Below are 14152 nucleotides of genomic sequence, written 5' to 3'. Positions count from 1 at the left end.
TTGAAAATGAAATACAGAAATATCTAATTTACAAAAGTATTCACACCCCTGAGTCAATACTTTGTAGAAGCACCTTTGTCGGCGATTACAGCTTTGAGTCGTCTGTATCAGCTTTGCGCAACTGGATTTGGGGATTTTCTCACATTTTTCCTTCCAGATTTTCTGAAGCTCAGTTAAGTTAGATGGGAAGAGGCGGGGAACAGCAATCTTCAAGTCTTTCCACAGAATTTCAATGGGATTCAAGTCTGGGCTTTGGCTGGGCCACTCAATGAGTTTCACATTCTTGTTCTGAAGCTGTGCCTGGTTATATTCTACATTGTCCTTTGCATTCAGTAAAAATAAAATTGTATCAGACCACAGCATCTTTTTCCTTATGCTCTCAGAGTCTTTCACGTGCCTTTTTTTGAACTCCAGGTGTGCTGCACAGGAGGTTGGTGGCATCTTAATTGGGGAGAACGGGCTCATGGTAATGACTGGAGCGGAATTGGTGGAACAAATTCCTCAAATATGGTTTCCAGGGTAGATCCATTTTTGTTCAAATTAGATTCCTAATAGTCTGATATACAGTTGAAGTCGGAAGTTTACATACACTTAGGTTGGAGTCATTAAAACGAGTTTTTCAACCACTCCACAAATTTCTTGTCAACAAACTATAGTTTTGGCAAGTCGGTTAGGACATATACTTTGTGCATGACACAAGTCATTTTTCCAACAATTCTTTACAGACAGATTATTTCACTTCTAATTCACTGTATCACAATTCCAGTGGTTTAGAAGTTTAAGTTGCCTGTGCCTTTAAACCTGCTTGGAAAATTCCAGAAAATGATGTCATGGCTTTAGAAGCTTCTGATAGGCTAATTGACATCATCTGAGTCAATTGGAGGTGTACCTGTGGATGTATTTCAAGGCCTACCTTCCAACTCAGTGCCTCTTTGCTTGACATCATGGGAAAACCAAAAGAAATCAGCCAACACCTCAGAAAAAAAGTCTGGTTCATCCTTGGGAGAAATTTCCAAATGCCTGAAGGTACCACGTTCATCTGTACAAACAATAGTACACAAGTATAAACACCGTGGGACCATGCAGCCGTCATAACGCTCAGGAAGGAGACGCGTTCGGTCTCCTAAAGATGAACGTACTTTGGTGTGAAAAGTGCAAATCAATCCCAGAACAACAGCAAAGGACCATGTGAGGATGCTGGAGGAAACGGGTACAAAAGTATCTATATCCACAGTAAAACGAGTCCTATATCGACATAACCCGAAAGGCCGCTCAGCAAGAAAGAAGCCACTGCTCCAAAACCGCCATAAAAAGCCAGACTACGGTTTGCAACTGCTCATGGGGACAAAGATCGTACTTTTTGGAGAAATGTCCTCTGGTCTGATGAAACAAAAATAGAACTGTTTGGCCATAATGACCATTGTTATGTTTGGAGGAAAAAGGGGGAGGCTTGCAAGCCAAAGAACACCATTCCAACCATGAAGCACGGGGGTGGCAGCATCATGTTGTGAGGGTGCTTTGCTGCAGGAGGGACATGTGCACTTCACAAAATAGATGGCATCATGAGGTAGGAAAATTATGTGGATATATTGAAGCAACATCTCAAGACATCAGTCAGGAAGTTAAAGCTTGGTCGCAAATGGGTCTTCCAAATGGACAATGACCCCAAGCATACTTCCAAAGTTGAGACAAAATGGCTTAAGGACAACAAAGCCAAGGTATTGGAGTGGCCATCACAAAGCCCTGACCTCAATCCTACAGAAAATGTGCGGGCAGAACTGAAAAAGCATGCGCGAGCAAGGAGGCCTACAAACCTGACTCAGTTACACCAGCTCTGTCAGGAGGAATTGGCCAAAATTCACCCAACTTATTGTGGGAAGCTTGTGGAAGGCTACCAGAAACATTTGACCCAAGTTAAACAATTTAAAGGCAATGTTACCAAATACTAATTGAGTGTATGTAAACTTCTGACCCACTGGGAATGTGATGAAAGAAATAAAAGCTGAAATAAATCACTCTATTATTATTCTGACATTTCACATTCTTAAAATAAAGTGGTGATCCTAGCTGACCTAAGACAGGGAATTTTACTAGGATTAAATGTCCGGAATTGTGAAAAACTGAGTTTAAACGTATTTGGCTAAGTTGTATGTAAACTTCTGACTTCTACTGTATATATTTAAAGATTTGATAATCATCTGTAGTGTGCAGACTAAGAAACCAGGTCAGGTTTACAGTATTAATCAGCATTGTGTCAGAGAAGCTTCCAGACACCATTCTCCAACTTCCTTGAATTTTCTTTTTTTTTTACCTTTATTTGACTAGACCAGTCAGTTAAGAACAAATTCTTATTGTACAATTACAGCCTACCCTCCCCTAACCCGGACGACGCTGGGCCAATTGTGCGCAGCCCTATGGGACTCCCGATCACGGCCGGTTGTGATACAGCCCGGGATCGAATCAGGGTCTTTAGTGATGCATCTAGCACTGAGATGCAGTACCTTAGACCGCTGTGCCACTCGGGAGCCCCAAAATGTATTGTCAGAAGTGGGAGGAAATTATTTCAGATTTCCTTACCACAGAAACCGGAGGATTGATGTAACAGTGTTACACCAGGATACCCACGGCCCTTTGGTCTGACACGTAACCAGCCCCTTGAGCCCATTTTATGTATCCCAGGGGTCAGAGACAGAGACTAATAACTGACTGATTGTAAGGAAGAGCAAATCTGATGGGCCTCTCATGTTACATTGTCATTTAACTAGATAGCTGGCTTTCCTCAGAGTTCCCTTTTTGTGACAATACACTTTTTCATCTTCAGTCTCTAGGTCAATCTTTTCCATACCTCTCTCATCCTTTCTAAAAACTCCTTTTGTCATTTCTATACTGAAATCCAGGGTTTCCTGATTTCTTTGGTTCCTTCGTGATGAAGGAGACTTCGCACTGCGAGTGTGGTAACACAAGACTATCTCAACTGTAAATATCCTGCTGTAGTCTCTCCCTATGTAAATGGGGGCTGAACTCACCGATTCCGCCTGGGTTTTTCTGCTTCGCATTAAGAAAAAGCGAGACTTGCATCTTGGGGGTGTGTTATGTTTGCTATATTGTACCCTGGGGAGTTATTGTTATTTGTCCCTCTTGAGTCACGGTAGCAACATTTCTCTCTCAAAATAGTCCGAATTATTCGAAGATAAATGAACAAATCTCTAATTAATTTGAACGTTTTTGCCGAGGAGGTCTTAGTTGCACAATTTTACATCAGGCAAAGGTGTTTGGTGCAGTATTTCTCAAGTTAAAATATTTGCATGAAAACTAGGTAGACAGTATCGAGTCAGCTGCTGCTGCATCCACAACCTCATCAGCAAGTTCCATCTCTTTGTCAATGAAGCTAGCTAGTAGCAAGTGGCCACATCAGCAAGTGGTCACTCCATAAAGGGCTTAGGGGCCAAGTGTTCTTTCAACATAACATTGGCAATGTGTTATCTTTTATGTAAACGATTGGATAGAGCACAATCAGCGCAGATGTTTCTCCGTGCATGACAATTCTCCCTGGGCGTTACCATGCTGTGTTAGTGGGCATTATTGAAATCAAAACCCAACCCTCAAATATCCACTGTATCTAGGAAATCTCACAAATCTCTGTTTTGGGAAAATACTGACTTTATGAAAAATTATGCTATTACACTTTGTAGTAAATTTGTACACTTGAATCAACGTTTCTGACTAATATCGATGCAACATAGGCCTTTTTCAACCAGAGAAGTATTATTTTTTTAACTTCAGCTTCCGTTTAATGTAACTGTGTCTGTCTGTCTGTCTCCCTGTGCAAGGTAAGTGCGACCGGCAGTGTCCTGCGTAGTGAGATCATGGGCAGCATCAAGCTCAAAGTGGTTCTGTCTGGAATGCCAGAGCTCAGACTGGGCCTCAATGACAAAGTGCTCTTCGAGATCACAGGAAGTGAGTAAAAACACATGCAGTATAATATATACACACACACACACACACACACAGTAAGGTGTTGCCATGATTTTGACAGTAATTTGCAGGCAGCGAAGAGGCAAGTTAGTTCCTGTATTTCTTATTACAGTACACATACTGTAATATAAATATGGTATCAAATCAAGTACTGTTTAATTAATGACACACACTACAATACTATAGAATTGGCTGTATTATACTAAAGAAACTACTACTATATTCGTAATGAATGGATGGATGGATGAATGAAATTCATTGAGGGGATATGGTGTTTGTATTTCACAGTATTTTACTTTTACATTGAATTGGTGCAAACAGGTTGGCTGCTGGGTAATGTGTTTTATATCACCTGCACTTCTACAGGGCAGGTTAACAAAGGCTTCCAAACTGGCAGCTACTACAGGGCAAACCAGACCAAAAGGACATGGCAAAATGGTCAAACATTTAAGGTTTAAGACTTGCTGACACTCCAATCTGTCCCCCATACATTTTAAATTGATGGGGCATTACAACCACATACTAGTTGAAATTGGTACTCTCACTAACACGTGCAACAAATGTAGCCTCTTATAAGGCACGCATCAAAATACTGCATTTTAATGACCCAGAAACAACAATACCATGCACCCACTAGTGGTCAAAAGGTTTTTGGAGCTCAAAAAAATATGGTACGGTACTGTATTTTGTGGGATGGAATTACAGTATCATTCCAAATACAGCAATTCTTTACCCGCCCACAAAATATTCCCACAATGCACCATAATGTATAGTATGCTGCTGTAAAACATTTCACAGTATTTTACTGTTGATAATACCCCAAAATACCATATAAATGACTGTTTTTCATTACAGTGCGCACACACACACACAACACACTCACACAAGTACACAAACTGTACAAACACAATCCTACAAGTATGTAAACGGACACCAATAGGTAAAGACTATTATACCAAACCCAAATAATTTGACTCTTCAGCCTTGGAGAGCGATGGTCATAATATAGGTAACAGGGACAATTATCTTCCACTCCCATGGTCAAATCCTCCCCCTTCAAAATCTGTGTGCTCCCAATCCTGCCCAACTCACCCCCTTTCCCCCTGCCTCCTCTCCCCATCCCTACCTACACCCCCCACCTTCACCGCCCCAGTCCCTGGTCTCACCCCTCATGTGCCCTGGTTGTGGGGCGTCTGGTGGATTACTCTTTCTTGGTCTAGCCCCATTGCTAATCCCTCCCCGAGGCTACTGCTGCTGTTGGCAGATGAAAGATGCCCCCTGGACGGCTCCTCACATGTGCATGCTGCCCACGGACTGGAAGTGAAGTGGGATGTCTGGAACAGAAAAGGAAAACTACTCCGACAAATAATGAATAGATAAACATGAGAATTTAAAATGGGCTTCTGCACTCACCCTATTGTACCATAATCAGAGGAGGAGGCAGACACTTTAATATCTTTCTTATTTGTATGTTTACTGATCTGTGTCTGTGCACGTCATACGCACGGATGCCTTTCAAGAGACACCCCACTGCAATCCTAAAGTAACTTTCAACCACAAATGCTCGTGTGTTTGATTACTAATAAGCGTTTCTTTCAAGGTGAAGTCACGCTTACTGTTGTGACTGGCTTTCTACGCGTGAACAGACATGGGTTAAACAACACCTTCTTCTGGTCAGAGCCTGTTACTACATACAGTTTGTGGAAGAGACGGGAGAGTGAGGACAGTCACATCTGGGTATGAGGAAATCATACAGATGAAACTTGCAGGGAAATCAAGACACATGCGTACAGGGAGAGATTTTAAGTAGATTTTGAGAGATGAGACATGAGATATGAGAGCTGGAACAGTTCAAATTGGGAAAACAAATCAAACGCAGGATTCCTATCTGATATGGATACATGAGTGTTATGTTGCCTCGTTAGGGAGATGACACAGCCTTTCGGGTGAACCTCAGGGGACTGTGTACACCCCCTTAGAGCCCAAACATAAAGGACTGTGCCTCCTTTTTCACCTTTCCACAGTTACCCAGTGATGATGCAACATGGGACATCATACCTGTGTCGTGGACCAGTCCTCCAAAGGGCTTACCTGCTGGGATTTGAGCTGTCTAAACAGGTCTCTCCAAAGACTAGACTCTGTGTTCTAGCTCTCTGCATCCATACGACGCCTCTTAACCGACTTAATTTGGCTCCAGTGCACTGTTGAGTCTTCACATAGGAATGAAGGGTGTCACGTGCATCCGTCGATGGCTGTCCATTTATATTCAGCCATTGCTGTATGGACAGGGTTATTCTTTCCAGGTTCATGGGGGGATTTAAGAGAAAGCCCAGTGGCCCTGATTTATTATAAGAGCTTTTAATAGCAGCTCTGCTGGACCATTTACTCTGGGAAAACAACAAGAACATTAGGCTTTCTCACTACGGTACACATCCACATTGCCATGACATTGTTTTCTAGCACACTACTGAAGAGAGTGGTCTCCCGAAGCTTTCTCTTGTAAGAGCTGATCGATGGAACTCTTTATAAAGTACTTATGAAGAAGAAACAGTGGTGTGTGTACAGTGTCACTGTGGGTTTTCAGACCAGGAAGGATGACAGTGGAACATACAGGAGAATTAGCCTTTTTTTAAAGTTAGTATCCGAGGCAAATAAGGTGTACAGGAATGTACAGTATTTTAACTGGTGAACTGCTATGGGCTGCTATTGAGATTTTGCACTTCTCAGGAGTTGACTGTTATTAGGACATAGCATACAATATCCCCCTCCTTGCCTGTGTGTCGGATCAGGAGAGAAGAGTAAGACGGTAGAGCTGGAGGATGTCCAGTTCCATCAGTGTGTCCGTCTGTCTCGCTTCGAGAACGATCGAACCATCTCCTTCATCCCCCCGGACGGAGAGAGTGAGCTCATGTCCTACCGCCTCAACACCACGGTCAGTGACACACGCGCACACACACACACACCCCTCCCTTGCCCAATGTTAACCTGATGACCCTCTCCTCTCTCGCTCCTCTCCTGGCCTTTCCGTGACAGGTGAAGCCTCTTATATGGATCGAGAGTGTGATTGAGAAGTTCTCCCACAGCCGAGTTGAGATCAAGGTTAAGGTAAAGGATGTCCACCATCATTCACTGTCAAACTGTCAACATCTACTGTGTTTCACCAGTAGCTCCAACACTGACCTCTCTTAAGTACATAGACCCAGACTCTTAAGTACATAGACCCAGACTCTTAAGTACATAGACCCAGACTCTTAAGTACATAGACGCAGATCCATGTTGTTTCCATTTTTTGCTTCAATGTGCGAAAACCTTTGGGTTGGGACTGTTTCCTCACCCTTAAACTCTTAGCAAGTTAATAATTGAACAGGAAATTCTTCATACAATAGCCTCCGTTCCATGTCCATGACTGTGTTTCTTTCCTCATGACTGTGTCATCATCGCTGTATTGTAAAAGCGGGTTATACCCCATAAATTGCCCCCCTCCCCCTCTTTATGTCACTGCACGTCCTTGTCGGTAACCCTGTGACCCTTACCTTTTCACCTCCACCCTGCAGGCCAAGAGTCAGTTTAAGAGCCGCTCCACTGCCAACAACGTAGCCATCATGGTACCCGTGCCCAGCGACGCCGACTCGCCTAAATTCAAGACGAGCACAGGCAGCTGCAAGTATCTTCCCGAGAAGAGCGTGGTGCAGTGGAACATCAAGTCCTTCCCTGTAAGTAGCCTACACAGCTAGCGTCATGAGATAAACTAAACATTACTATGCTAATAACCTATTGCAGATGGCAGTCGATGCATTCCTGTTAGTGCATCCTCTGGTATTATCATAGATATTGTAACAGTCACCATGTGTTTTTAGATGCTATTTGTTCAAGCCATGCTCACCCAAGAGTAACACAAGGGCTATACAACAGTTGTACTCTTCATTACCATACTATGGGGTCATTCCATGTCCTTCCAGGAAGCCATCACACCCACCATCTCCGATTGTTCTGAAATAGTTTCTCTAGTTAGAAACAGATACGATTAGCATTATTTTGTTGAAATATAATTTGATCTCTGAGAAATTAAGAATTGATTGCACTCAAATTGGCCATTTTCATTTATTGGATTCATATAATATATTACCTTAGTCGATTGGACCAAACTTTAAAAAAAATTAAATGAGGAATCCAAAGAAATGATTAAAAGTCCCACCCACGCCAATCCCTACCCAACAACGAGTAGATGGAGAACTGATACTGTGTCTGACACGTTGTATGGAGCTGCGGCTTGGACTATTGTTTCTTCATCCTATGTAATGTATTCTCAGTGAATTTGGTATGTTTTTAGTTTTTTCTCCCCGTTCATAGAAATAAGTAATTGAAGTTGTTAGGTTTATGTCCCATCCTGCATCCTGATAATACCAGATTCTGACCACTAGATGGTGCTGTTCCTGCTATTAACGTTAAAGGGATAGTTCGCTTAAATTACAAAATGACATATTGGTTTCCTCTATGGACAAAGTATAACAGCAACCCATGCTTTGGTTTATGTTTACCTGGCCACTGTTTCAAATGCTAAGTATGTATTCGTGACACAAATCCAATGCAAGTTAATGGTACCTATATTAGCATTTTCACACCTCATATCCAAATAATCTATGAGTAACATCATTGACTTATTTTTTAGATACTTTAGTATGATTTAAACATGAAGCATGAAATTACTGATATAGGTACCATTGACTTGCATTGGATTTGTGCCACAAAAGCTAAAAAGTTAGCATTTGAAACAGTGGCCAACAAAACCAAAGCATGGGTTACTTTCATACCTTGTCAATAGACTGCTTAAAGGGTAAGGAAACCAATGTCATTTTGTAAATTTGGTGAACTATCCCTTTAACATTCTGGTAATAACAGAGTTTAGGATGGGACATAAACCGAACGAACAACTTCAATGAAAAGAGGATAATAAAAAAAACGTCACAAATTTCACTGGGAATACATTACATAGGATGAAGAAACAATACTCAGAGCCGCAGCTCCGTACTACTGTCAGACACAGCGAACTGATACTATCTAATCGTTGTTGGGGTGGGATTGACGTAGGTTGTAGGGTGTCCGTGGGGGGCTATTGACCATTCCTTTGGATTCCTCATGTCTAACTCATTGTTAATCAAAAAAGTGTTGTCCAAATCCACTGTTAGGTACTATATTTATTAAATATTATATGAATCCTATAAATTAAAAATGGCCAATTTGGATGCAATCAATTAAACATCATTTCTCAGAGATCAAATTATATTTCAACAAAATAATGTTGCAGGAACACTAACATTATTTTCTGTCGTGAGCTTTTTGAGGTGGGACAACCCTGTGTGTAATTATCGACTGAATGGTAACTAAATAGTAAAAATAGAGTCTTGTCCTACCATTCTCGGAAGGCAGTACACACAGTATCCTCACAGGAAGCAGCACATTTATAGATAGCATGTTTTTACACTTCCACCAGACGAACCCAGGGGAGGTTAGCCAAGTAATGACTGATAACGGCTTTAGAGGAAATATAAACGCCTCAACACTTCATATTGATAAAGACCGATAAGGATTCTGCACTCAACCCCATGGCCTGACTATTAACATTACATTCAGCATGACTGTCAACTCTCTCTGCTGCTGTAAACCCACATCCTTCCTGGCTTCGAAAAACAACAGAGCCGCATGGACAGTTTTAATAACTGTGTAGTGGTGTTATAGTGATGTGTGTGTGTGTGGTAGGGGAATGGGTTTGATGTGTGACCAACGACATTCAAGTCACCTCTGTAGTTGTTTACTTTACCTTGATTGGACAAGGCAGTCCTGCGAACTGCTGATGTATCCTGCACCAGTGCAGGTGTGAGGAGAGTTTTACAAGTATAGGAATGCATAGTCTAGCTAGTTTTGTTTTGATAAGATCAGGTATGTTACAAAGAAACCTACAGGAGAGAAATGCCACAGATTTCCCAATAAAAGTGTGTGTGTGTTTTGTGTAGGGAGGCAAGGAGTACATGATGAGGGCTCACTTTGGGCTGCCTAGTGTGGAGAGTGATGAGTTGGAGGGGAAGAGGCCCATCACTGTCAACTTTGAGATCCCCTATTTCACTGTATCTGGTATCCAGGTAAGTTAACAGAACCCATTTATCTCTGTTAACGTGAACCCTCGTAGAGCAACACATGAGTTTCATTGAATAATGCATACAGGTTGGAAGGAGCAGACTCACCAGTATGTGTGGTGTGTGTGTCTGTTGTTTTTGTAACTGTTCTTTGCTCCTCCTCAGGTACGCTATCTTAAGATCATTGAGAAGAGCGGCTATCAGGCGTTACCATGGGTACGCTACATAACACAGAGTGGAGGTGAGACACACACACACAAACACACTCCTTATCGCAGCACAATACGGCCCAGTAGTGAACCCAGCTTTCATATCCATTACCTCTCTCCTTATAAAGCCGGGGCATGGGGGATCTGAATTATGCCTTGGTGCCATTAGGTTCTCCGTGTCACTTGGCTCTGCATGCCAAGGTGACTATCACCTTTCCACTGTAATCAGCAGAGGTAGAGAGAGAGAGGGATGGAGGCAGAGAAAGAGAGAGATGGAGAGCGAGTGAGAGGAAGGGAGAGAGAGATGTAAAGAGAGAGGGGGGGATAAAGAGATAGATAGAGAGGGGGATAAAGAGAGAGGGAGAGAGGCGCACCACACTCCGATACCTTACACTGGCAGTGTTGACTTATTCATAAGCGAGTTCTAAGCGGTTATTGTAATGCCATTTATAAATGCTCCACTGACCCCAATGTGATCACTGTCACTCTAACCTAACATAGCAAACGCATGAAACTAGATCCCCTACATACTGGTCTTGATGAGAATTTTTTTTTAATGTAGGGGGAGGTTCTATTCTGACTGTTCAACCAATCCAGTAAATTTGGAGGAGTTAAGAGATGTCGGCTTGTTCACATTCAAAAGCGGAAGTCATCTCAAAGGCTTTCTTTTCATTTCCCCCTGAAAACCTGAACATCCAGTTGTTGGGGACTCGGCAGAAGCCACAGTCACGCCGAGCTCCAGTTTTGTGGGTTTAGATGCTAACAGCGCTAATTTGAACGTTAATGTGATCAGCCACAGTACAGGGGCAAAGTGATGATGCATAGAACAGTGTTAATGTATTACTGTTACATCTCCCTCTTTTGGCAGATTACCAACTTCGGACAAACTAAGGGCAAGCCTGCTGCCAGACTGAATGGATCTTCACTCCCTCCTCCCCTCTCTCTCTCTGGCTCCCTGGGAGTGAGGGACAGCAGAGGACAAGGAAAGGATAACAATTTTCACCACTCTCCAAAAGGACCAGGCAGCCATCATGCCCCTGATCTGCAGACATTGAGTACCGTAAAGACTCTGTGACGATCTCAATTGCATACTCGTGTCCTCTCTCTTCGTCTCCTTCTCAAACCCCATTGGATGAGAAAGCCAGAGGTCCCACTCCTCTGACCATCTCCTCCAATGGGTTTTGAGGAGACGAGGAGACGACGCGAGGAGTATGCAATTGAGACCTTTCCATAGTTTCCCTCCAGAACTCGACTGATGTGTCACCTTTGACAAAGTTTTACAGCATCTGGAGACATGTTTTCTCAGTTTATAGAGTAATGAATGTAGGGTTTTCCTATTGGTCTTGTTGTAAAAATTGTATAGTTTGTTTATTCTCAAGGCATAGTGTATTTTATTTACCGTAAGAATTCAGGGTGTGAGACATGGTTGAAAGTCTGTGAACATTGAAACGTGGCTTTTATATAGCACTGATATAAACTTGTATCTGGTGGGTGTGGTTATCAGTTGATGTTATCTAGGGTCAGTTCTGTAACAGCATTCAGTCTCATGAAATGAACACCGAGCTGGTCAGATCAATGATTACTAAATAATACAAAATAAACAATATTGTCATCCGTCGCCATCTTTGTATTTGCACTCAGCTTACAACTATATGGAAAAGACTGAAGGAATTCTTTTTCTTTTTGGTTTACTGACCAGGAAGTCGTTTATCTATCTGGCGGGAACAGATAACTTGAGGATAATACACGAAAGAAAGAAATAAACCTCCAGACATACAGGTGGACCAGTATGAACAAGACCTTGCCTGGCTATTGTATGCCAAAATGTGTTAAAATTACTGTTTTTATTTATGTTTCTCCATCCAAAAAAACACCCAACTTTTCCAAAGCAGGTGTTGTTTGGTATAGTTACTGTAGTCTGTTGGGCACCAACCCCTCATATCAGCCTTGGGTCTCTGCCAGAGGAATAGAGTTGAAAGGTTCAGCCCAGACTAGACGCTACAGTCAATTTGTTATGTGCATGAGTTTGCGGTGTGTAGGCCTACTGTATGAAATATTACACTTTCCTTGTAAAATAGTTGTTTGAGGAACAGAACAAATATGACGATTTTCTTTCAGATATTCTCTCCAGTGGGGTTTTAATGATTAGTACATGTGTTTTTCAATCTCTCAATATCTTATTTATTAACCATATGTAAGTCAATGGGAGGCAAAGGGACCTATGTATAAATAAATAAATGTCTTTGTACCTTCTCTTCTAGTTATTTTCGTATATATCAGTGAGATTTGTATTTTATCAAATGAAAGATGGGGACAGACGAGCTGAACCCCCTGGGTCCATACTCACAAACTTTTGCTTAAACCGAGGTTTAGACCTTTGGTTTAAAATGTCTCGGTATTAGCTTTTCTCATAGGCAAACCTGGCACAATTAGCCACTATGCTAAGTATGACCAGCTGAACAGCATGACGTCCAGTCCGGTAACAAATTCCGTATCAGCCAATTCAAATTGTCGACGTAGTTCGACATGATCCAACACTTTTTCATAAAAGCGTCCTTAAAGGGGTAGTTCACGACTTTGGTAATGAAGCCCTTTATCTACTTACCCAGGGTCAGATGAATGTGTGGATACCATTTTTATGTATCTGCGTCTAGTATGAAGTTAGAGGTAGTTTCGCGAGAAAATGCTAACTAGCTTAGCACAATGACCGGAGGTTTACAGGAACAGTTAGACTTTGTCGTTGCGACAAAACTAGTTAGTAATTGCGCAAACGCTAAATGGCAACTTCCTTCAAACTGCACACACAGACAGACATGGTATCCAGAAGTTCATCTGACTCTGGGGAAGTAGATAAAGGACCTCATTGCAAAATCCCAAAATATCCCTTTAACAGAATTCCAACGGAACTTCTGTCCCAATCAAAGAAGATTGCGTATGTGAGTGACTGGTCAAATATCTCAGTGTAGGAAATCTAACTCCTGATAGTTGACCCAGTTTGCAACAAAGGTTAGAAACCCACATGAAAAAAAAAATCCCTTAAATGTAGAATTACATTTATTGTGTTAGTGTGTTGAGACGAGAAGTGCAGACAACACCTTGAATATTAAGATTAAGAATTAATTTAATAAGGAGCTAAATCTTTCTTCAGACTAGTAGACAAACACACTGCAAGGACCTAATAATCATATTACATTACATGGACTTGTAGACCTACAATGTTTAATGTACATTTTATAATGATTAATTTGTGAAATATACGTTATTTGACTTGATGACCAGTAGTGAAGCGTTATTCACCCCCAATTTTTTGTTGTGGTTGTTGCCACAAGTGAAATATGAACTCACAGCCGTCTCATCCTCCAAACTTTGAGCATACCGCCTTAGCAGACTGCACCACCAGTCAGTGAAAGCATAAAAGAGGTACAGTATTTGACAAAACCACCATCCTTTTTTTTAACAACGTAGCTACGAATATAAACGTATAATCCTCCTACATATTTCTTTCCGTAAAAAAAAAATGTCAATAGCCTAGTCAAAGATGCATCATGCAAATATTGGCACACTTTACTTGTTACAGACCAAGGGGAACGACCTCTGGTGGCCAAGTTGACCTAGTTTCAGAAATGCAATTGGATAGTGGCTCTACCATTTAAGATGATTTATTTTGTTACCGAACATACACCGAACAAAAATATAAATGCAACATGCAACAATTTCAAAGTTACAGTTCATATAAGGGAATCTGTCAATTCAAATAAATTAATTATGCCCTAATTCACATTACTGGTAATACAGATATGCATCTGTTGGTCACAGATACTGTACCTTTAACAAAAG

At 41.6% G+C, this 14152-nt stretch overlaps 1 protein-coding gene across 1 annotated transcript in view; it reads left to right on the top strand.

Moving 5' to 3' along the window:
• Positions 1 to 12568, top strand: part of LOC139578734 (AP-1 complex subunit mu-1-like) — a 29873-nt gene extending 17305 nt beyond the window's left edge. The window contains exons 6-12 of the mRNA XM_071406709.1: positions 3831 to 3957; positions 6765 to 6907; positions 7009 to 7080; positions 7530 to 7688; positions 9987 to 10112; positions 10272 to 10347; positions 11184 to 12568. Of these exons, the coding sequence (XP_071262810.1) occupies positions 3831 to 3957; positions 6765 to 6907; positions 7009 to 7080; positions 7530 to 7688; positions 9987 to 10112; positions 10272 to 10347; positions 11184 to 11206 (726 nt within the window). The 3' untranslated portion in view covers positions 11207 to 12568. The remainder of the gene's footprint in view (positions 1 to 3830; positions 3958 to 6764; positions 6908 to 7008; positions 7081 to 7529; positions 7689 to 9986; positions 10113 to 10271; positions 10348 to 11183) is intronic.
• Positions 12569 to 14152: the final 1584 nt, after the last annotated feature.

Source organism: Salvelinus alpinus, chromosome 6 (genome assembly GCF_045679555.1).
Source record: "Salvelinus alpinus chromosome 6, SLU_Salpinus.1, whole genome shotgun sequence".
Lineage (NCBI taxonomy): Eukaryota > Metazoa > Chordata > Actinopteri > Salmoniformes > Salmonidae > Salvelinus > Salvelinus alpinus.
The sequence above is the reverse complement of the archived record's forward strand: the minus strand, read 5'-3'. Positions and strand labels throughout refer to the sequence as shown.